General features: G+C 40.2%; 2 protein-coding genes across 4 annotated transcripts; one reads left to right on the forward strand and one right to left on the reverse strand.

Moving 5' to 3' along the window:
• Positions 1 to 439: 439 nt before the first annotated feature.
• On the forward strand, positions 440 to 5,274 carry stard14 (START domain containing 14). Its single transcript, XM_061281797.1, has 6 exons — positions 440 to 794; positions 1,857 to 2,004; positions 2,203 to 2,306; positions 2,414 to 2,531; positions 2,765 to 2,817; positions 4,657 to 5,274. Exons 1-6 carry the CDS (start codon positions 621 to 623, stop codon positions 4,843 to 4,845), a joined length of 786 nt encoding a protein of 261 aa, XP_061137781.1. The 5' UTR covers positions 440 to 620; the 3' UTR covers positions 4,846 to 5,274.
• gdpd2 (glycerophosphodiester phosphodiesterase domain containing 2) lies at positions 5,239 to 22,488 on the reverse strand. 3 transcript variants are annotated; one of them, XM_061281601.1, is made up of 15 exons: positions 22,330 to 22,487; positions 20,620 to 20,818; positions 11,909 to 12,012; positions 11,739 to 11,832; positions 11,519 to 11,578; positions 11,332 to 11,430; positions 11,132 to 11,225; positions 10,633 to 10,778; positions 10,055 to 10,137; positions 9,281 to 9,440; positions 8,740 to 8,946; positions 7,294 to 7,442; positions 6,148 to 6,295; positions 5,937 to 6,019; positions 5,239 to 5,851 (listed from the first exon to the last, which is right to left on the reverse strand). In XM_061281601.1, exons 2-15 carry the CDS (start codon positions 20,695 to 20,697, stop codon positions 5,761 to 5,763), a joined length of 1,596 nt encoding a protein of 531 aa, XP_061137585.1. In that variant the 5' UTR covers positions 20,698 to 20,818; positions 22,330 to 22,487; the 3' UTR covers positions 5,239 to 5,760. The 3 variants fall into 3 exon arrangements, with proteins under 3 accessions (XP_061137585.1, XP_061137502.1, XP_061137661.1); XM_061281518.1 differs by having other exon boundaries at positions 5,937 to 6,295; positions 22,330 to 22,488; XM_061281677.1 differs by lacking the exon at positions 22,330 to 22,487 and having other exon boundaries at positions 5,937 to 6,295; positions 20,625 to 20,776.
• Positions 22,489 to 23,066: the final 578 nt, after the last annotated feature.

Genomic DNA, 23,066 nt, shown 5'->3' on the forward strand with positions numbered 1-23,066 from the left:
CGTCATAACTTCACAAACATCGACGTAAGAAAATATTGATTGAGGGAAATTTCATGGATTTATTCAAGTAATTATTTCAATTAAACAATCAATTAATTTTAAGTACTGACTCTGAAATGTAATTTTTAAATAAATTACAAAGATTATAGCCGACATCAGTATCTCATGGCCAGATGTTGCCTTTTTTTGTGTGTATGTTGTATCCATGTAAAATCAATAGAACGTTAATTTGGGAAGAAATCGAGCGCACCAATGATCAATAATCTAAATTAGGATTTTTTTTATGTTTTTATCATACGCACAGTGGCGGCACACAAACAGGCGAGTATACACCATCGGTGTCTCCCAATTCTACTTTTTTTTTTTTTTTTTACCTGAAGTACGTGGCATGACGTCAGCGGAGGCGTGTTCCTCTTTCTGTGCGTAAGTCAAGGTATGGCTCAGGAATCCGACCGCAAGAATCCTGCTCGACTCGATTGACAATCGCCCTATCTTCATATTTAGACGGCAACTCGAAAAAAGCTCCATTTGAGTTTGTAGAAGTTTCCAAAGAAGAGACACCTTATCGACTCTTATTGATTTTTCCTTATTTTGCGCTTAATTGTTTGGAGTTTAGCAGAATGTCTCTTGCCAGCATCCTACCGGACGACTCTGCGTTTGACAATTTCAAGGAGCAGTGTTTGTCCACCAGTGGAAATTGGCACAATAAGTACGACAAACACGGGATGCAAGTATGGATGGAAATCCCGAAGGACAAAGGAAACAGTTCTGGGTCGAAAGTGCACAAACTCAAGGTAAGTTTAAAAAAAAAAAACACACGGGTGCATCTCAGTACGGTTGGCAGAATGGTTTTTGCACCAACAGCCATCACTAAAAGAATTTCACTCTTATGTCGAACATGAAAATATGCAGTAGTAGGCCTTTGTGTTTATAAAAACACGCGATTTCTTCCTAGAGTACGATATCAAATATTATTGTACACCATTGCGATATTAGACATAGTTTGGACACTATTAAAACTCACTGCACTTGATTTAAATATAGCGTCCGGCATGTATTTTACCCAAACCTTTTACCCAAATCAAACACACACACACGCGATTTTCAAGTACGGTGCTTGACGAATGTACTGCACTTGATTAATAAAACAATTAAACCATTTATGATGTCTTTTCTTCGTAGTTTCTAAAGTGTTGTAACGTTATGCTGTCAACATTTAATTCGGTGATACCTTCATGTACCACTAGAGGGAGTTTGCATGAGAATTTAAGACTGCATTACTATAAAATATGGTTATTCGGTTCAGTGAAGGAACGAACGAATGAATGAACGAACTAATGAATGAATTGTTTGAGTTGACATGTGAAACTGACAAACATATTTAACACATTAACACGTAAGACATTCTTTTCACTCGTCTTATTTTGGATGCTATTCATATTACAGTCCAACTTAGACCTAATTAAGCTTAGGATTGATTTATTAAATTACATAATTATTCAACAATAATAATATAATCACCTCACAGTTAGGATGATGCGGGTTCGATTCCACCTTCGGTCCTCCCTGTGTAGAGTTCTCCCCGTGCTCGGGTGGGTTTTCACTGGGCCCTCCGGTTTCCTCCCGCATCCCAAAATCATACGTCGTAGTCCGATTGAGTGGTCCAATTTGCCCCTAGGTGTGAGTGCGAGTGCGGGCGGTTATTCGTCGTTTCTGCGTGACCTCCGATTGGCTATATCGGTGCAGGCCCATCCTAGCTGACTTTGAACACCTTTGGGACACCCTGAACTGGTTGCCAGCCAATCGTCGAGCACACAGAGACAAACAACCAGTTACAATATATTTTTGTGTTCCAGTGCAAAATGACAATCAATGACGTCTCTGCATCCACTATGTACGACGTCATCCACGACAGCGAGTACCGGAAGACGTGGGACCCCAACATGGAGGAGAGCTATGACATCGCCCGTGTCTCCGAGTGCGCCGACCTCGGCTACTACTCATGTGAGCGGTCCTATTTTTCCTAGACTGGTCCCCTGCCAAATACAGAATGTCTCTGACCAGTTGAAGTCATGAGATTTGTGCTGACATTTTGAGTCCTGTCCAGTTGCTTTGTTGTCTCAACAAGGCTCACTTGGAGAAAGAAAAACTGGTGAAACCTACAAAGACACTCACTCGCCTTGTGTCGTTGTCTCCGTGCAGGGCGTTGTCCAAAGCCGATCAAGAATCGGGATGTTGTGACCCTGCGCTCGTGGCGAGTGACAAAGGACGAATACCTCATCATCAATTTCTCAGTCAAACATCCGGTACGTGTTCACCTCCAAAAACAAATGAATAAACAACAAAATGAATAACTATGCTTCAAAACTAAATCCATTTCAGCCGCTGTAACAGTCTGCACGTTCCATTTCAGAAACACCCTCCTAAGAGTAACTTGGTACGAGCCGTTTCCATCCTCACCGGCTATTACATCAAGCCCACAGGACCCAACAGCTGCATTTTTATTTATCTCTCACAAGCCGACCCCAAAGGTAAGATCGAGCCCCAACACAAATCATTCAACTTGGCGCTTTTGGGTGTTTCCATTAAAGACGTGAATGTAGACATGTATTTCCAAATACATGTGACCACTTCAGAGCATCTCCTGATGCTAGTAGCAAGGGAAACAGCTAAATTATTTCCGTTCTTATTTTTTTTTAATGACTGTTAAAGTGGACAAAATGTTACGTGTTGAGTTGAATATTTTACTCTTTTTCACTCCCAGGTTCTCTTCCAAAGTGGTTGGTAAACAAAGCTTCCGAAGTCCTAGCACCAAAGGTAAGAAATGAAATCTTGATGAAATTTGACCACGACCCCTGCTAAAGAATTTAGATAAAGAATTAATATATAAAGAATACCGTTTTTTTCCATGTATAATGCGCAAAATTTAACTAATTTATTGTCCTAAAATCTGGGGTGCGCATTATACATGGGAACAAAAAAATATATATATATATATAAATTTTTTTAAAATCCTGATATCATACGGAGGCCGCCATTACAGATGCGCTTTCTTCTCTGCTGTTCACTTCAAACACGCTCCATACGAACACAATGCTCTCGTATCAGACGCTTGCTAGATCACCTGCTCGTTTGCTGTCACAATGTACTCTACACAATTCCGAAACATTTCTTCGCTATTGAGTATGCTGGCGCATGCGCAGTGATACTGACCGGCAGAATAACATCCGGTTGTTCCCAAAGATGATCTTTTTTCTGAAATAATTTTACGTTCACGGACTTGAGTAGGAGTCAAAATTTGGGTGCGTATTAGACATGGGTACAGGCTTTTTTTCAGCATCAACATGCCATTTTTAGGGTGCGTATTATACATGGGGGTGCATTATACATGGAAAAAAACGGTATATGGATTGTTTGTGTTCGGGTGTCTGTTGCTTAGAGTGTAGCATCAGTTATCGATCCAGTGCATTATTAATATCAATCAAGATGCTAATTGTTAGCCCATGTGCCGACCTGGTTTCCCACTGTATTTTAGCGTGAAGCTAGCAGAGATTGTGCAGTTGTTTTAAGTTAACATTCAACAAAATATCCTGTTAAAACTTCAGATATTTTTTATTCAATTTGTCCTTATTCATTTTGTGTAAGATTGTCAAAGTGTGGGTCATGGATTTTGGGCACCCCTGAGCTAAATGAAACTGCTCGTTATTGATATGCATGAATGGTTCTGATGGCTTACAACTGTGGTTTTGTGTGTGCGTGCAAAAAAAAAAAAAGAAACTGAAAGGTTTTGTGTGTCTCAAAAGACAATAGTAGCCATGGAAACTGGTTTGAAGGGCCTGTTCTGCTGAGGTTGCTTACAAAAGAACTGTTGACATATTGGCTGGCACAACCCGTTTGCCCAGTTGTGTGTGTGTGCGTGCGTGTGTGTGCACGCACTTCTACGAACCTTGTTATAGTGATTTGTCAGCATGAAAGGTTCCAAAGGTGTGCCTTGGGGAACTTGGACAGCAAATAAGATGACGAAATATGAGGAAGTGAACTCCACTTTTCTTTTGTGAGAACCCACACAATACGCCGGGATTGGTTCCAAAAAAGCAGCCGAGTATTTGTTCTTGGGTCCTGTAATTAGACATAATGTACTCTCCTAGCATGCCCAAATTGACCTGGGTGAACACCTAAAATGCTTGGATACATATTTTTAAAAGGTAAAAATCCAAAGTATGGGTCCTATTTCTTTTCTTCTCATTTTTGTATTCAAGAATTGACATGACATTGACCATTTTTGACGCTTATTCATGTCTGCTCCAATTGTGGGGTTGGCATAGCAACGCTAGTTTAAACGTCAAGCAATGCTAAGAATTGTGCTGAGAAGGACTTCCCAGACTTAAACGCATAACAGAAAAATACATTTACCTACCGCTCATGCTGAAAACACGTTTCGATCGAAACTGAGAACATACCGTTTTAAGGTTTTCTTCACACCTGTTCTTACTCTTTTAACTATCATACCATATCCGTTAGCGTAATGCTACCATATAATACAAAACACCATTAACAGGCTAACAAAAGCACTAGCACTGATGTGCCTACACACAAAGCAACACATTTTTCTTGGAATGAATGAATGAATGAATAATAATGTCCCAACATGTCCAGGTGTTGAGGTGTGTGCACGAGGCGGGTCAGGGGTATTCCAAGTGGAAGGAGCAGAACCGTCCAGATCACAAGCCGTGGCTGTACCCCGATCAGTGCACGCTACCCAAGATGAACCCAGCCGAGCTGGCCATCCAGCGGGGCGACTCGCTGGAGAACGTGGACGAGAGCGCCATACAGGATGAAAGTTGACAGATATCGGGGATGGTTGGCATGGTTACTTATTTGAAATCACCTCAAGTGTACAAATAAGCTCAATGTGTCTTTTTTTATTATTATTTTACTTTCTTCATAATGCAGCTAATCTGTTGAACGTTGTTACTGCACGTCTTTTTTTTTTACTGCAGGTTTTTTTGTCAAGCTTTTTTCTGTGCTCACATACAAAGTTAATTGTTTAAAGCAGGGGTGGGCAATCGTTTGACTTGCGGGCCGAATTGGGTTTTAGATTTGGACCAGGAGAAGATGGATGTAGTGTTTGTGTGAAGTAATAGATATTACATGTAAAGGTCATTGCATAAAAGGTTTGGGCCTTTAGTAGGTAGTAAAGCATGGATATATTCCCAACAAGGTTTTTTTGAAAACAAATGCATTTATTAACAGCATTAAACAAAAATAACATTATCACTCTCCAGGGCGGATATGTTTAGACTTGTGTTTGTCCTTGTCTGTTATTTACACTTTTTTTGAAATGACACACATTTGCAAATGAACTCTTTCAGTCCATCATTGAAATTTTATGAACTTCCAAAAATCAAACGGCTATAGATTGTCCTATTCCGACGACAAGTCGCAGTTGTTTTCATAGTTTGGCCACTGGGGGTGCGACCTATACTCTGGAGCGACTTATATGTCAAATTATTCACGCATTATTGACACATCACTGACTTACTAGTATCGTTGATCATTTTCGTTGATCATCATCAATTATTGCCACTTTGGGGAATAATTGGAATTGCAGTTGATGATGAGTCTGATGTCAGCGATGGATGGATGGACAGATAAATGGATGGATAGACGAACGGACGGCTCTTGTATGGAAAGCATTGCAGCTGCGTAATAAACAAAGCCGTAACGTAGCATATTGTGCTTTCTTGCATTTTGCATTCATTAATGCATCATTCTGATATTCCTTTGATTGTTGTCTTCCTTGTTGTGATTTGGGCATCCGCTTCCTTTTGTCGGGCAGCATCGCCTTTTCCTGCCCGAGACACGACACAATGAAATTCATTTGATTCAAATCAATTTTTGGATTGTTTCTTTGCAACTTGCGTTCACGGGCTTACCGCTGAAGCAAGTACACCCCAACCATCAGGACAACAGAAACCACGTCCACTGCGATCCACACCAGTGCGTACGTCCGACGGGCCTGAAACACACCCATTCGGATGAGCGACATGCCAAGACATTCGAGGGGCACCTGCCTTTCTCTACAGCCTTCAGTTTCAACGCTGCAACCTGCTTGTGTAGGCGCGAAAGGGGCGCGAGTACTTGTACCATGATCCAGTTGGGCTGCCGCAAGTCCTTGAGGAGATGGCAAGCGTTGGTGGTGACGGAGCTGACCCCGGCGCACCACAGCAATGAGAAGAGCCACGACTCATTGACCACCCACACGTTCACCGTTACGTTTTGACCCACAAGATGCCTGCCGCGCACCAAAAATAAATAAAATAAAAAGAGGAGTTTGGATGGCACTCACCACACGTGTAGCCGTTCGATAGGTACTCTATTGATCCCTGGGGGGAAATTCGGTTGCCAGAGGTTAAATACACAACTAAATAGATAGCCAGCGTCAAACACGACAAAAACAATAACAACAACAGAAGGAAAATACATCCGATTAAAATAAATAAATGACAATGAACGTATGAACGCCCGAGTATAAGACGAACCTGATTATAAGACTACCCCCCTCTTTTTTAAGACTCACGTTTGAAAAAAGACCTTTTGAACACCAAATTTACATTTAAATATGTAAACTGAAGTGCAATCACATTTGTAAATGAATGGCTTCTGGTTTTTCCATTTTCTGTTTTCTCTTATTTTCTTCTCTTTTCTATCTTACTATTTTTTATTTTCCTTCTTTGTGCTACCGCTATTTTTATTTTTATTCTTTGTGACAGGGGTTCGCTTTGGCCCGGGGAGTTAAGTTCAGCATTGGCTTTAAAGATATCTGGCGCCATCTAGCGTTGGACGTGGGTATACTGTCTAGACCCTGAATGCGAGACGATGCCCACTTTTTCAGTCTTGCAAAAAAACATTGTTTCATATTCGGGCTAATACGGTACAAATTATTCACGGATCCTTTCCTTCTTTGTATTTTGCGGCATTCTGGAGGCCTTTTGGCACTGCTCTGCCTTTCAAAGGTCACCCTTGATACTACGCTATCATGTAAGATTTGATGATACTCATCTGTGATTGATACGTTCCGTTGGCCGGCCTGTCCATGGCATTTTGCGTTTGTTAGGACACCGGACGTTTGTCAGATGTTATTGGTTTGGCTGAACATTTGAATGTACAAGGCTCAATTTATTGTCCCTGTAATAAAAGTGGCTTCCCACTAGACAAAGAAAAATTCAGAACTTGGCCTCACTGGTCCTGCATTCTTATACAATGGCCTCCGGTTACCATCAGAGCTATTACCTGATTTGCTCCGCGTTCAACTTGTTGTACTGCCGATTGAGATGGTTGCCTCCGTTTTGAAACATGTCGTGCTCGTTGTCGTAGACGTGGACCAAGCTCGGAGCGGCTGTTTTCACATAGTCTCGCTCTGTTGGAGGAAGCCACAGGACCTGCGCACAGGACAATTTCTTACGAAAATGTTGCCAGTGTCTTGCAGTTGTCAAAAATGAGGATGAAGTAAGCAGCAGCGATGATCACAGGCTGGCTATGTTAGCCTGCATACTGGCCAGCGTCTAGTCAACTCAAGTTTACTTATATGGCCCTAAATCACAGACAAGTCTCAAAGGGCTTCAAATGTGCGAAATTGGCTTACATGAAGAAAAAACCTTTGTCAGAGTCGACATTGAATCTTTAGGGTTTTAAGGTCAACGTAATACTCGTGTGTAACTAACTAGCCCACAGGTGTCAAAGTCAAGGCCCGGGGGCCAGATACGGCCATTCACATCATTTTATGTGCCCCGCGAAGACAAATTGTGTGTCATGACTAGAATTGCAAATTGTCTTCACTTGTAATATCTTTTTTTTTTTTTAAATATTTGACCAGTTTTTACTTGTCTGATTTTGAAAACGAGTTATTTGCCAGTTTGTTTTGTAGCTTTTACTGTACTATATAATATGAGGTGCTCATACATTTATTTGGGTTGACAGTCATAATGCCCCTCCGAAAGAAGCTATGACTACAATGCGGCCCAAGGAAAAAATGAGTTTGACACCCCTGAACTAGCCCAAGGGTAATGGAGAAGGAAGAACAAATGTTTGCTTGTGTTTCACAGAAGAATGAGAAATCAGGCATCATGACTGTGATTTCCATTAACCCTCAATTCTTCTCAGTAACCAACCAGTTTGTCCTGCGTTTGTTTACGCTGCTTTGCTAAAGGTTTCATTGTTCTTTTTTTCATCGTTCAATTTCCCGCGACAAGTACAAGACCGGAGGTATTTCTAACCTAATTCAAACTTTAAAGCTTTTTATTTCTTCACTTTGCACGCTTTTGCCCATGCGAAACCCTTTGAGACTTATCTGTGATTACGGGCGATGTATTAATAAACTTGACTTGATTTAAATTTGGCTCAGTTTCAAACGAGAGAATTGAGCATCATCTAAGTTTGAAACAAACGGCATCATTTCATCTAATAAAAGTCTGCTGGGAAGGTGGCAACATAAAATTCAAGATGCTAGCTAAAGGGCTAAAAGGAATTAGCTTCGCAAAGACAAACCAAAAGGGTGAACGTTTTAATATCGAAACAACCAATGCAGCCAGACACACTTTCTGTGCATGTGTATATCGCTGCGCTCCAACATGGTGTGTCCTTGTCTTTGCCCATTTCCGAGTCTGTAACGAAATCCGCTCAGCTGACTGAACGGAGCAGAATTCCAAATGTGAGGGAGAAATTAGTTTTGAGGCCTACCAGGCTTGGGTCCAGTTCAGACATCAGGATGGTTCTGATCACATCCACCGTGTCATTCTTCTGGTCGGGACTGTAAAGGTCGAATATGACCGATACGTTGTGGCTCTTGGCGAGGTGCAGGAGCTGCAGGAAAGATGCAACGCTCTGATTCCGGGCTTCTTCTTTATCCTCCGCAGAGAGCTGAGACAGTGAGCGGAAAGGATCCGTCTAGAAGATATTGATTGCGTACAATCAATACAATGCCAATGGGTACTATTCAGTCGCGGTTCTCAAAATTGTCGAGACACACTCTTTGCAACCTTTTGCTAACATTGAATTTGTATATTATATATTTTTTGGTTTATCCTGGAAAAATACAGCATTTTACTGTTTTACCGTTACGACTTTTTTTACAAAAATCGTCTTTGTTCATATGAAGTCTGTTTTTTAAGAATGTCGTGAATTCATAAAAACTCAAAAAGTCAGTTATTTAATCTTTAATCCAATTTAATGTTTATTCCATCATTATTATGCATGGGAACATTTCAAGGTGAGTGCTCACTTGTAGGAACCATTCACCCGCGTTCAGACTTTTCAAGTCTGTCCAGCTCAGCTCCGTGCTCGCATTGAAATCGGTGTGCGGAAACTTCTTTTTGACGTCAGTTGTTCTCCTTAAGAAGCCTGAGTGATGATCGTGCATCAAGAATGGAATTCTGTCCTTACTAATTTATGCGCAAAATAAGGGAAACAAAGAAGAACAATGCGTCAGTGCGAATCGGCACAAGTTACATTCAAGATGTTCATTTGACATATGCACAATAAAAACACAACGAGTTTTTTTTTACTTTGTTAGTCTCCTTCCACTTTGACATTATAATATTCTTAAAAAGAGCAATTTTAGACAATGAATATTGCAGAAAAGAAAGGGAAAGGCAATGTACACAAAATGAAATAAAAAACAATGGCAAAACAAAATGGCACGGTGTCAGCAGTAATAATCTGATTAGTTTACAATTCCAATGATATTGCACAGTGTAAACTTTAAAGTGAGCACGTTTAGAAAGGGGGGGAAAAAAGAGTCGCATCAAATTAAAATCTTAAGCACATTCTTGAATACAATGGAATTTTGAAAATAAAAAAAAATAAAAAAAGTCATAAGAATAAAGTTAGCTGTACATGTGTCAGACATACGTTTTCCATTAATAGAATACAAAAGGATTTAATTTATTTACAAAAAAAATCGAAATACTTTTTGCAGTTTGTAGAAAAAGTTTGTATAACATAAAATGTCTGAAATATTTTAGGTTAAAAAAGAAAAGAAGGTGCTGGCCAGTACCTGATCTGCACGTCTGTCTCAAATGCCGTCACGCCGCATTGAAGGCTCTTTCGGAATGACATCATCGTGTTCTCGGGAGCTAGCTGAGTGCAAACACCAAACGTGGTGAGACACAAGAAAAAAGCGTACATAAAAAATAAGCTCCACGAAGGCACACAACGTGCGTGTGCTCCTCTAAGCTTGATGGCGAGTCAACAGCAAACGTGGCCTCATTTTATTTTACACAAAATGTTCTTTGTGTTTTTATTGAAAACAAGCCGCTACTCCCTGGCCGTACTCCGTTACGAGCTCGGCAATATTTGCTATGCCTTTATGATTTTGAGTTTCATATTAATAGTCTCAGAAGACATACTTGACGACAGTACTTGTTTTTACTTAACGCGTTGAGGAACAAACAGGGGAATAACGAGCAAAGGAGACATGGGGGTGGGGTTCCGAAGTTGAAATTTGGTTTGCAAGTAGATGCGTGAAAATTGCGAGCCAAGGTACGTACATATAGGCATTTGTAAGCAGAGGTACGACTCTATTTGCTCGCTCCACTTGTGACATTAGGAAAACACACAAGGACGCACACTCACCATTGGTGCGCCTCTGTGGCCGATGAGCTTCGGCTTCGGAGGCAAGTCGCTGTGGTCGATCAGACAAGGTGAATGGATGAGTAAAGGACACAGAAGGACGGCTGCAGAAACTACAGCGCACAACGACGCCATCAGGAAGCCAGACCCTGGTTTAAGGAGAAAACAAGAGTTTGGGCATGCCATCTCTCTCTCTCTCTGTCTCTCTGTCTCTCTGTCTCTCTCTCTCCCTCTCTTTGTTTTTCTTTTGCACCACTTTAGTTCAAATGAGGCTCCTTAGCTTATATTTGCACATAGGCTCTTGACACTAAGATAACACAACAAAGCGGCAAAGCGTTAATTTTGTCTAAATGAGGATCATCAACTCAATTTAGCATAGGTCCTTGGAACAGACAAGTCACAATATGTTGCGATTATTTTATGATTTTAGACGTGTTTTCTCACCTTTAAATTATATGACAATTTCCTAACTTTTGATAACTTCATGATTCACATAGCATACATTTGCTTTTGGCCATGTGGAATCCCTCGAAGACAAATGGGCTCAGCAGAACCAAACTTCCAACAGCACCGAATTGCAAGAAAGGAGCAGTCGCCTTCCAAAGAACAAAGCACATTGACCACATTCAATGCAATACATGTAAAACATACAGTTAGTACCATCTGGCTACGGTGACTTTATGACGTTAAAGGCGTTCCTACCTGGAGTGAGAGAGGAACAGTTGGCCATTCTCTCATCCACTGGAGACTTATTCCGATGATCCCAAGAGAGATGAAAAGCAAACTGAGGATAAGGAGGCACTTCGAGGAAAGAAATGTGAACAATAAATGACGTTCTGTAATGCAGAAAAGACAATCTTATTAGGGGCAGGGAATGAAGTCAACTTACCTTATGGAGCCAATGTAGGTTGAGTGGTTCTCTCAAGGCAACTTGGAATAAAGCAAAAAGCTGAAGAATGAAATAAGAGTTGAAAATACAATTACATCGTATTTAAACAGTAATAAAACAAGAAATAAATTAGGTGATAACTGCAGTCCTATCCCCGTGGAGTACCACAAGGCTCCTATTTAGGGGCCCTTCGGGTAAATCAATAACCCTGTCCTCTCACCAGCAGCAGTACACAGTAGCTGGTTAACACCGCTGAGACGATGATCAGCACCATGAACCAGTTCACCCAACGCTTCAGTTTGATAAAGCCCTTCCTATAAAGAACAACAAAAGAGCAATATAGCAGAGGCCAACAGGAAGTGGGAGCTTTATGTGTGCTCGTTTGCTTACCAGTTGACATCCTCTCGGTCATTTGAAGTGACCAGACAGATGTACATCCAACACACCGACAGCAAGGTGATCAAAGTGAGGAATGAGAACCAAAAGCATGCACTCTGAAGTGGGGTAAAGAAAAAAAAAAAAAAAAACACTCTGATGAATAGAGTGCGTCATAAAGATACCTTTTTAAGAAGTAAGGCTTTTGCATCAACAGTTTGTGAGACATGACGATGTATTATTTAAGGAGAGAATATGGGCCATGTTTTGAAGTAAATGGAAAATTTTGTTTTAATAGTAAAAATATTGAGTCATAGAAACAGCACATTTGTGGGGGTTTCCTAACAACAAATAGACTATATAATAAAGGGAAATGTACTTTCGGCAGTTTACAAACACATTTGATTAAGGCTCCGTTAGACACATATAACCATATCAATATAATTTCTAGTAGTAGTGTGGTTGCTTAATAAGTGGAAAGGAATGTGCAGGCTACATGAATTTGTTTTCTTCAAAGTATTGTGGAACAGGAGGTCCGGAAAGGGAGCATATCTCAAGGCCGATGGGAACGCGAAAAACAACTCGTCTTTGTGGTCCAGACACCTGTGCTGAGCAGGGGAAAACCCAAACGAGGAGGAGATGACCACAGACCATCGACCAATCACCACACAATCTTTTGCATGTTTGAATATTCATATTGTGTTTCTTTAAAACTGGGCAACCCGGAAGAATGTGTCGTCTTTCTGGTCACGAAGGCACACGAGTTTTTGTGTTAAGGACCCAAAGACCCAGGCGCCTGTATTAGCTTGCTTTGTCAAGATTAAACAATTGGTAAATTCGGTCTGATTGATCTACTGGTCTTCTCTTTGACAGAACGAACTCGCAAAATTGTTAGGTGCGCCAGTGTGTGGATTAGAACATAGCAATTTTTGTGTTAAGTGTTGATCACAATTTGGAGTCAGATCAATAGCTAAAATCCGTATCCTAACAGTTTCTTGGTGACCCCGACGTGATGTCAAGAGAAGGGTAATTGACAAACTCGTGGTCTGTGTCCAAGTCATCGGACAGTTAGTCTGGGACAGCTGTCTCCCGGTCGGCGTACCGTTTGAATAAGGAATAAGCGCACAACGTTGAGCTGGTACGACGTCTCCTAAACCCTGAGCTCATCAATGATAAGGTAAGCAGAATACCTGTTACTATATGTCGAAATTCTGCAAATTGAAAGAGGAAATTTAAGAGGAGACTGTCGTTCAGATCAAATAAGGTGTGCAAGCTTTTAAAAACAGTTAAATTCCGTGGTGGGAGGGCGGGCTCCTCTGTTCTTTTAGAAACAGTTAAATTCCGTGGTGGGAGGGCGGGCTCCTCTGTTCTTTGAGAAACAGTTAAATTCCGTGGTGGGAGGGCGGACTCCTCTGTTTTGCTTCGTCGTGGCGGACAAGGGTGCGGTGACGATCGCATTCAAATAGCTGGGGTGCTTGTGAGATCCCCGAGGAGAAGTGAGGCCTCCTCAAAAAGTATCCGGTGGTAACAGTTCCTCCTGTGAGAGACCAGACCGCTAAAATATCCAAAATGTGCAACCAAATTGGGGGGAGTGTGTGTGTGATGAGAGGAATGAATGGAGTGAGATTGAGAGGAATGTATGCTGGAAGTGCAAATTGTGAGCTACATGAGAGATGGATTCGAATCCCTTTGTCTGTGTGTTCTGTGTATGTGCGTAATCTCTGTAAAAGTTTGTGTCAGTCTATCGTCGTTCGTCTGAGCTCTGCGCGAGCACTTTGTGTATTGGCGTGCGTGCCGTGCGGATGCGTGTGTGTATGTGCGGTTGTGTGCGCGCTCGCTGTGTGTGCGTTTATGTGTACATGTGTGGTTGCGGGCGTGTGAGGAGGAAGATGGGATGGATCAGAGAATGTTCAAGAAGGAGGGGGCCCGTTCGGCTCATACCGGCAAGGGTGGGGGCCAGCAGGACATGCGGGCCTGGCCAGATTGTGACGTCAACATTGATACAATGTTGAGGAGAAGTGAGAGAAGAGAGGGGGGCTAACTTGTAAATAGTGATGAGATAATTGCTCAATTGATGGGGGTTAATAATTATCCAAATTTTAGTCACATGTTTTGAGGGACCACAGCAACAACATTGTATTTGCAGGCCATTAATTTAGTTGGTGATGACAGTGTTTAGATAAGTAGATTGTTTTATCAAAAAATGTGAGAGTGAAGGAGGAGGTTTGATTTGTAATCTGGCATTTGGGTGCCACTTTTAAGAGTCTGTGCAGGAGCATAGATTGTTTTGGTTGTTTTTAAAGATATATTTAACAGTTTATTTCGGTGCAGTAAGGATATAGCAGTTTTGAAAGACTTAAAATCGAAAGCAAAATTACATTTTAATTTTGACATATGGCAGCTAACATGAGGATGGCAAATAAATAAATGAATAAATACTAGCTCAAATGTGGCATGTGTTTTAAATTGGGCGATAAGGCATTCACTTTCGAGCCATTTAGCGCTGCTGACAACAATAATTTATGAGATGGTAAATCAAGGAGGAATGTCATAGTTGGAACACAGGCGCTGTATGACCTATAGATTGAACAATAACATTCACCGCATATGTTGTGAATTGTTAAATTATATTACAGTTTATTACAAAAGATTTCGGAACTTTATTTGATGATAAACACTGGAACGAGGATTTTAGCCGTGTTAATGGGTAGGGTGGATGGATTGCTCAGAAGAAAAAAAGCATTTGATAAGGGCGGCTTGATAGTAAGATGATGAGTGTGCGCAACTGATAGGATACAAAATGTTAATAGGAAGATTTGGGGTGTAAGAAACAAATACTACACAGGAAGATTGATAACACAAAGATAGTTTTGTTAAATTTGTGTCCCAGTGTGTTCTTCCCTAGTGCGTGGCACGATTCCTGAACTGAGTCCTCTTACTCCACTGGCTGTCTCAAAATCAACAGAGGACTGTCCCTGATCATGAGACACCTTTGAGAACAACAGAAACTGCTATCATGCTTGAAGGGGGCAAGCACAGCTTTTCACAGGACAAGAACCATACAGTTGGTGGAATACACACAGTTGCAGATCAGAAAAGAAAATGGACTGAAAGAACAAAGACAAGATGGACGCATTTGAGAGTGGCGGACGATCCAGCCCTGAATCATCATCATGAGAATTTAAGAGGAGAGGCTGCTAAAGACTTGCATGAGTCACATGAAGTCAAACTGGACACATTGCTAAAGACTGCTGAAGCATTACAAAGTTGGTGGAGTGTGGGACAAAAGGGATGGAAGTGTGTTTGGGTGCTGGGGCGGACATATCTGAGGAGTTTTGATAAAAGAGGGAATAATAAGGCTGCTTATTGACACTGAAACGGGGATAACAACAAAATACATAGATATGGACAGCGAAGATGCACTAATAATAACAAATCATACGACAGCGTGATCAGAAACTTTGCAAAGTGGATATTGATCGATAGAAATTAAATTTATCAAAACGACAGAATTTAATTATACATCAATTGCGACAATTGATTTAAATGACACTTTATGATAGGCATTTATGGTTAGGGTTAACAATCCATCCATCCATCCATCCATCCATTACTGGTGCGGCTTGTCCTTACGAGGGTCACGGAGGATTCACAATAATAATTAGAATTTGTAATTTTTGGAGAAATTGTGTGTGAAGGCGAAGAGGCTGAATACAAATTCGGGGAATGCTACAAGATTATGTTTAAAATTAGAATGTGTTGAATTGGTCAGAAAATCGATGAAAATACCGAAAGAATTTTGTAAAATTGGGCGTGAATTTTAAAGTTGAAAATTTGAAATTTTTCACAAGTGGGAAGTTTTGGAATAGGTAGGCATAAGATGAATAGTTAAAAGAAATTGAAAAGGGTTGAGTCAGTGAAAGAATAATTAGAAATTAGAAGGGAAAAAGGGAATGTTGCAAAATGTTACTGCAATGTTGAAAGTGAAAATGTGAAATTTCAAGCTAGAAAGTGAGAGAAGGTGAATTGGAAAGTGAAAGAAGGTTAATTGGAGGAATTATGTAGAAGAAAATGAGAAATATTGAATGTGCCATGAAGAATGAATGGTGAAATATTGGCTTAAAATGTATAAATTTCTCAAAAATCGTAAATATTTAGAATATTTGGCATGAATATTTGGAATGTGTTAAAAGTGGAATGAGGTGAATCAGATGAATTCGTAGAAGTAGTTAAGTTAAAAAATGAATAAATGAAAAAGAGGCAGAAGAATGCAGAAGAAGTTGAATAATGATAAAGTCAAGGCAAGGCAAGTTTATTTATATAGCCCACAAGCAAGTCTCAAAGGGCTTCAAATGTACAAAAATTGACAATTTAAAGTACAGGAACAATAAGTGTGAGGGCCACAATGATGATCATGACAGCAAAAATATTCCTAATTGGTTTTGATAGGTAGAAAGGGGGAGCGTGGAAGGTTTTCAAACTTTGTGATATAGCGTGACTCCATTATCAAAAGTAAGCATTTAATTTTAAGAATTAGCATCAACAAAAATGAGAACGATAATCTTCAAGGTGATAGCGTAAGTGGCAGGAGGAAGCTGTGTATATTGTTTTTAAACATTATTTTTGGTATCATTATTTTTTAGGAGGGTCAGTTATGCTTGTGAGAAGATGACTGAGGGAACAAGGTAACAGTAAAAAAGGGAGTGCTCTATAAATTGTTGGTTCTTTGCCAGAGGTAGTTATTTGGAGGGATGAATTTAAACTGAAAGCCAAATGGAACTGTTTAGTGGAAGAAATATGGGAATGTGGAAATATTACAGCTCGTCACAAAGTGTCAAATAGTCTAAGTGTGAGATGTGAGCAAACTAAATGGGGAGTTAAATCATGTTCCAGCATTATGCATATTGGCAAACGATGAGAGGACAGGAAACCAGACAATTAGATATTAACTTTGGATTTAAAATAAAAAAGGGAAATTTTAATTGAGGAGAAAATTTTGCGTAGGGACGGTTGTTTTTTACAATTTAATATTGTATGTTTTTATGTGTGTGTTGTGGAATGACAGTTTGTTTGTAATGGTGTATGAATGTCAAGTCTGTGCTTGTGGTGTGGTGTTTGTGTATTGTGAATGGTTGACATGATTCAAAGTTGGGGTGATGTGATCACAGCAGAGGATAACATTCCTCTCACCTGAAAAATATAAAGATACTACAGATTTGAAAAAGCACAATTGATCAGGACTAATTTTGGACTAAATATGGGTTTAGGATTACTCAGGGGCACCATCGACAACAAAACAGTGCGATGGAGAAGGCCCATTTCAGTAATATGGTTAGACAAGACAGAACTGGTATTGAACGTTAAGACTTTGGACGATTTGACGTGTGACAACTTTGAGCTCACCCGACGGGGTGACGGACTAGGTGGACAGTGACCAAATGTTTGACGCTTGAGCTTGCTTGCGACAAGTGCACGCTCTGCTTTGTTTTTCTGTGTGACTTAATTTTTTTGCAGCAGCAGCAACAGCCACCAGCCAAGGAGCGGATTGCGCGCTGCTTGCGTAACTTGTTTTCGTTCTTGCAGGTTGTCAATTGCGTTCGTGGAAAATTTGTATTGAATTTACATGAATATGTTAACCTTTGCCCTTTTGGTTTTTATGATGAACTTGTTGATGACATGGTTTTCAGGACATGATCCGCGGGCGCCAGGATTCATTTTATGACTGTTTTTATTTTGATACTTGATGTATGTTTTTGTGTGTACAAATGTCCGCTATCAGCAGGGCTATAAGCTCACTGACAGGAGTGCGATGATTTTTGTTTGTGTTGCCGAGCGTGTGGTGGACGAGCTAGAGGTTCCGCAGGCCTGGCTACAATGAGTGTGGTGATGAGAGGGGATGCTTAGCAGGTTCCTTTTGATACATAATGACACATTGGGTGAATGTGTCAAAAGGGGGAGTGGTAAAATAGAAATGGGTGAGTATGTGGTAAGATAGAATTGGGTGAGTAGGTTGTAAAATACAAATGGGTGAGTAGGTTTCAATTTGTAATTTTGATATCCAAAAATTTTTTCCAAATCCACTTGTTTTTAAGCTTTAACAGGACATGCCAGAATTCAACTAGCAGTGATGGAAGGAGCAGAGGAAGACCAGTGACAACTGGTTGTGGTGTGGTGACAACAAATTATAGCATGGCTTGCCAAAGGATGCATAGGGTATCTGTGCCCTCGTGTCTTTTGTGCCTCATAACCACTATAATGCCTGTAGTGGTTGTCCCCATTGAAACACAGAATCTCAATTGGAACATGGAGTCCCCACTGGCGGGGCTCCTGAAGTGAGCCAAAAGAGACGTTTTGCCCCCATGGTTGAGCGACAACGATCCAACATATATTGACGCCATAGGTGTGCCAGATAAGTATGAATTCGTTAATCAAGTGTCCTCGGGATTCAAAAGCATTTTCCTATGGATCACCCCCAATAAAAATGTATCATTTACAGCGGTCCATGAACAATTGGCATTGATGTCGTTCCAAAATAGAATTGCGTTGGACATGCTATTGGCTAAGGAACATGGTGTGTGCGGAATGTTTGGTGATGCATGTTGTACTTTCATCCCCAACAACACAGCGCCAGGGGGCCGACTGGCCCAGGCGGGAAGAAAGGACCGACAGCATGCTGGTCGCTGCTTGCTAGAGTAACGGGTGATGACCTCATAAATGAGGTCATGAGAGGGAATAAAGGGAAATGTACTTTCGGCAGTTTACAAACACATTTGATTAAGGCTCCGTTAGACACATATAACCATATCAATATAATTTCTAGTAGTAGTGTGGTTGCTTAATAAGTGGAAAGGAATGTGCAGGCTACATGAATTTGTTTTCTTCAAAGTATTGTGGAACAGGAGGTCCGGAAAGGGAGCATATCTCAAGGCCGATGGGAACGCGAAAAACAACTCGTCTTTGTGGTCCAGACACCTGTGCTGAGCAGGGGAAAACCCAAACGAGGAGGAGATGACCACAGACCATCGACCAATCACCACACAATCTTTTGCATGTTTGAATATTCATATTGTGTTTCTTTAAAACTGGGCAACCCGGAAGAATGTGTCGTCTTTCTGGTCACGAAGGCACACGAGTTTTTGTGTTAAGGACCCAAAGACCCAGGCGCCTGTATTAGCTTGCTTTGTCAAGATTAAACAATTGGTAAATTCGGTCTGATTGATCTACTGGTCTTCTCTTTGACAGAACGAACTCGCAAAATTGTTAGGTGCGCCAGTGTGTGGATTAGAACATAGCAATTTTTGTGTTAAGTGTTGATCACAATTTGGAGTCAGATCAATAGCTAAAATCCGTATCCTAACAATACAAAAACAGACTACAAAAATGATCACTTGAAAAAAAACACACACATAATTCAATTGTCCTTTTCCTGCTACTGCTGTTCAGGAAAATACAAGATAGAATGTAAATATATGTTTGAACAAAGAGCCTCCAGCCTCTTGTCAGTTATTATTTTAGTAAAATTTGACTTCTATACTTTAGCAGCTAAAGTTACTGAACTAACCCTAACCCTAACCCTTACTAACCCTAACCCGCACCCTCCTAACTGTGAGGCGGACGTGCTAACCAGTGCGCCAACGAGCTGCCCCCAAGTTCAAAATATTTGCCTTTATTTAAGGAAACAGCAGCAGCAGAGAAACATATTAAAGTAGGCACAATGACACTTTACTATATAATTAAAAAAAACTAACTACAACCATTTGTTGCACCAAACATTTTCATAAACATAGTATTTGCCTCAAACCGTCCCAGTTATTTTTTTTTTTCATTTCCAAGCCCTAAACGTTGACCTTTATCGTGCAAAAGGATTCTTTACCAAATGACCGAGTTGTTCAGTCTGGAATGTTAATGCTGGTAGAGTTCCAATGCTTGCTGTCGTGGGAAACGCGAGAAAAACCAAGCAAGTCGTTTTATGGCATTCCGCACATAATCAAATAAACAGTTCATTTTCCAAAATACGTCCCCTTTGGGTTGCACTCTTTGAACTTCCCCTGGACCCATCCCTTTCCTGTTATTCAGCATGTGTTTTTTCTACAAACAAATGACAAGCAAGAACAAAAAAAAAAAAAAAATCACACAAATACTATTTGAGGTTATACGTATTGGTAGTACCATATATTCATGACTAAATATATTCCAAAACTCGTGCCCAAAAGATTGTTATTAGAGGGAAAAAAAAAGACTCTCTGACTCAAAGGGTGAAGTTTAAAGTCAAGATGAGACATAAAATGATTTAAAAGTGAATATTTAAAATGTTCAACCAAATTCTAAAAGGACCCAAATCTGCTAGCTCAATGTTTTACCTTATCGCTCAAAACCACAAAGTTGAGCTAATGTAAACTGGCATGCTAACACCTGGAAACAAATGCTACTTTACCACACATGAAGTATTGTCACATACTACAAAAGAGAATCGAAGACAGTATAAGATGTTTTAAAACTTTTTCAAATTTAAAAATATATACAATGATCCCTCGCTACTTCGCGTTTCGTTTATTGCGGCTTCACTACATCGCGGATTTTTTTTTTTCCAAATTAAAAAAGAACTTCTAAATTGAGGAAAACATTGTAACTACACTAGGCGTCAATCATACGTGGATATTTGTGGACTGGCCTGACACAAATTGTTCTCGCTCTCCGGACAAACATAAGCATGAGAATGTATTTACTTTACTTGTCCTGGCATTCCTCGAGCGTTTCCACTGGCAGCTGTACAAGCCTCGACAGCAAGTGGTGAACAGCGACATCCCTTCGACTTCTCATCCGCAGCGTAACCAGTGGGATGGCGTTGGAACACAAAGTAGGTTCACCGGCTACCCACCAGGGGAACTGAGTCCCCATTCATGGCGTTGACCTATAGGGAGTGAGCTGGAAGGGGGGGAAAAGGAGAGGGAGAGCCAATGAGGATTTGTTAGGTTTGAGGGGAATCTGTGCCTAAATAAGGTCCTCAATAGAGTGTGGTGAGAGCCATTGGCTGAACTGACAATGGAAACACCACAGGAGAGCTTTGAGAGTGCACAGTGATGTCAGAGCACAAACTGAAGGCCAGCCAGGCCTTCTCTGCTGGCCTAATCATGATCACAAGCAATCACTGACCTACATTTTGTCACTGTCAGGGAGAGAGACCCAGTCCCTTTTGGTCTGTCCCACCATTATTTTTACGAGGGCTGGACAATAACTCTGAATCGATTTTGTGATCCAGTAGAATGCTATACTGAAATTATAAAGGCTGCAGTTTGGAGAAAAGCACCCCATAAATGTCCGCAACTTGAACTGTCTGAGTGTTCGGAAAACTCCGCCTTTTCCTCACTCCTGGGGGGGGGCGTGCACCATTACATCACCTTCAGATTGGAAGTTCAGATAGTTTTCAACACAATACAAAGAAAAAATACAGTGGTGCCTGGAGATTCAGGTTGTCCTTTGGTCATTTTTTTTTACAATTCCCGTTACAATTCTTGCTTTAAGATGAGTATAGTGAACCTTTGAGATAGCTGGTCGTATTTGTAAAAGAGAAGGCTACAGTTTCCCACTTATGGAGAGCCACAGGGTTTGTTACCGGGGCCCCTTCGTTTTTGTTTAAAATAAATTTGTATCTCCTAGTTTGAATTCACTTTTCCTGTTTGATGTATTCAGTGGTATTTCCATTTGTAAAAATCAATTTGTAAATTAATGTATAATTTCTTTGATTTAAAGGAAAGAAAAGTGGTGCTGTCCAATGAAAAGAATGAATGCATCGCCTTTTCGGGCAAAATTTTTATTTTGTGAAAATGGAGCAAGATCACTTGCCTTTGCAACTTTGTATTTATTTAGGTCTTGTACTTATTTTTGTTTCTTAAAATTTACATTCATTTTTATTGATTGATTTACGTATTTTTCCAAAAGATTGGTTGTATTAAGTCAAATGCATTTCAAAGGTCAAAAGTCATCATTTTGAAAGTGAAAACTCAAAATTCACAGTGCATTTGTATTTTATCTTGAAGTATTCCTTCAAAATGTCTTTAGTCAATTTTTTTGCATTCATTTTATTGGATAAAAAGTAGAAAACTCAAATGACAAAGAGAGGATTTTGTTTGACTGACGTCATGTATTTCATTTTTCAACAAGTTGGAGTCAAACAAGTACGCATAAATATGAGCACATAGTGATCATCCTCAAACAAACAGCCAGTAGCTTGAAATTGTAAACTCATTGAATAAAACAGATGCCACACACATAAAATAGGGGCATCAATATTTAACAAGTTTTTTACATAGTCAAGTCATTTAAAGAGACATCCTTGAGATTTCAAAGAAAACCACATAAGAAATTCATGACATACCCACAGATTCTATTCATCAAACTTCTTTTTGAGTTCAAAGTAGAGTATAGCATGTACTCACCATAAATCCCAGTGGTGGTGGTGGTAGGGGGTGTTGTGTTTTTTGCTTTTTTTTTCACAGACATGCAACAATGTCTGTGTCTGTGTTTTTCAGCACTGGCTCTGTGTGCACCAGTGAACAGAATTTAAAGTGCCTAGTCGGTGCAGATTATGGAGGGTGGAAAGTAATCCAAGAAGGAAAAGGGAAGGGGCGGGGTGGGTATTGGAGGATTGTACAAGTTTGTTGCATGAATATCTTTGATACAACTTTTTCTCAATCACACCTCACACCCAAAGAAAGCATCTAAAGATTACTGTTTAGGCTCTTTTTAACGAGCGTGGGCAAAAGTCCTCACACTTTGTACCTAAGTACAGTAACAAAACGTATGTAAAAAAAAAAAAAAAGTCTAGTTAAAGCAGAAGCACATTATTTTCTCCTTCACTTAAGCAACATTTTTAAAAAGTACAGGAGTAGTAACTTTAAAGTGTCACCAGAGCGAGTAAAAACTGCAAGTATTGTTCAATTTGTTTGGTAAGTTACAGTATCACCACTTTGGCAAGTTGGAACAATGGTAAAAACATGTTTTGTTGATTTCAAGACAAAAGCTAGCTGGAGTTAGCTCAGACGCTTATGACGCCAGTAACAACACAACTTTTGACTATCCTGATTTTTGCCACAGTATCTGGGGATTTGATTGCAACTATATCTACGAGTCAAGATCACATCTAGTGTTTTGCTAACTTGCACTGCACAGCTGT

The sequence above is a fragment of the Syngnathus typhle genome, linkage group LG1 (assembly GCF_033458585.1).
Source record: "Syngnathus typhle isolate RoL2023-S1 ecotype Sweden linkage group LG1, RoL_Styp_1.0, whole genome shotgun sequence".
Taxonomy (NCBI): domain Eukaryota; kingdom Metazoa; phylum Chordata; class Actinopteri; order Syngnathiformes; family Syngnathidae; genus Syngnathus; species Syngnathus typhle.

Bases quoted from the DNA above. Each gene is read 5' to 3' on its own strand.
- stard14 (XM_061281797.1), top strand. From the start codon at position 621: ATGTCTCTTGCCAGCATCCTACCGGACGACTCTGCGTTTGACAATTTC. The intron at 2,532-2,764 runs GTAAGATCGAGC...TTTCACTCCCAG, and splicing joins CTCACAAGCCGACCCCAAAG to GTTCTCTTCCAAAGTGGTTG. The intron at 2,818-4,656 runs GTAAGAAATGAA...CAACATGTCCAG, and splicing joins CCGAAGTCCTAGCACCAAAG to GTGTTGAGGTGTGTGCACGA.
- gdpd2 (XM_061281518.1), bottom strand. From the start codon at position 20,697: ATGTCGCTGTTCACCACTTGCTGTCGAGGCTTGTACAGCTGCCAGTGG. The intron at 11,579-11,738 runs GTGAGAGGACAG...TTCATTCTTCAG, and splicing joins GCTACTGTGTACTGCTGCTG to CTTTTTGCTTTATTCCAAGT. The intron at 10,779-11,131 runs GTATGCTATGTG...TCCTTAAACCAG, and splicing joins CCACATGGCCAAAAGCAAAT to GGTCTGGCTTCCTGATGGCG.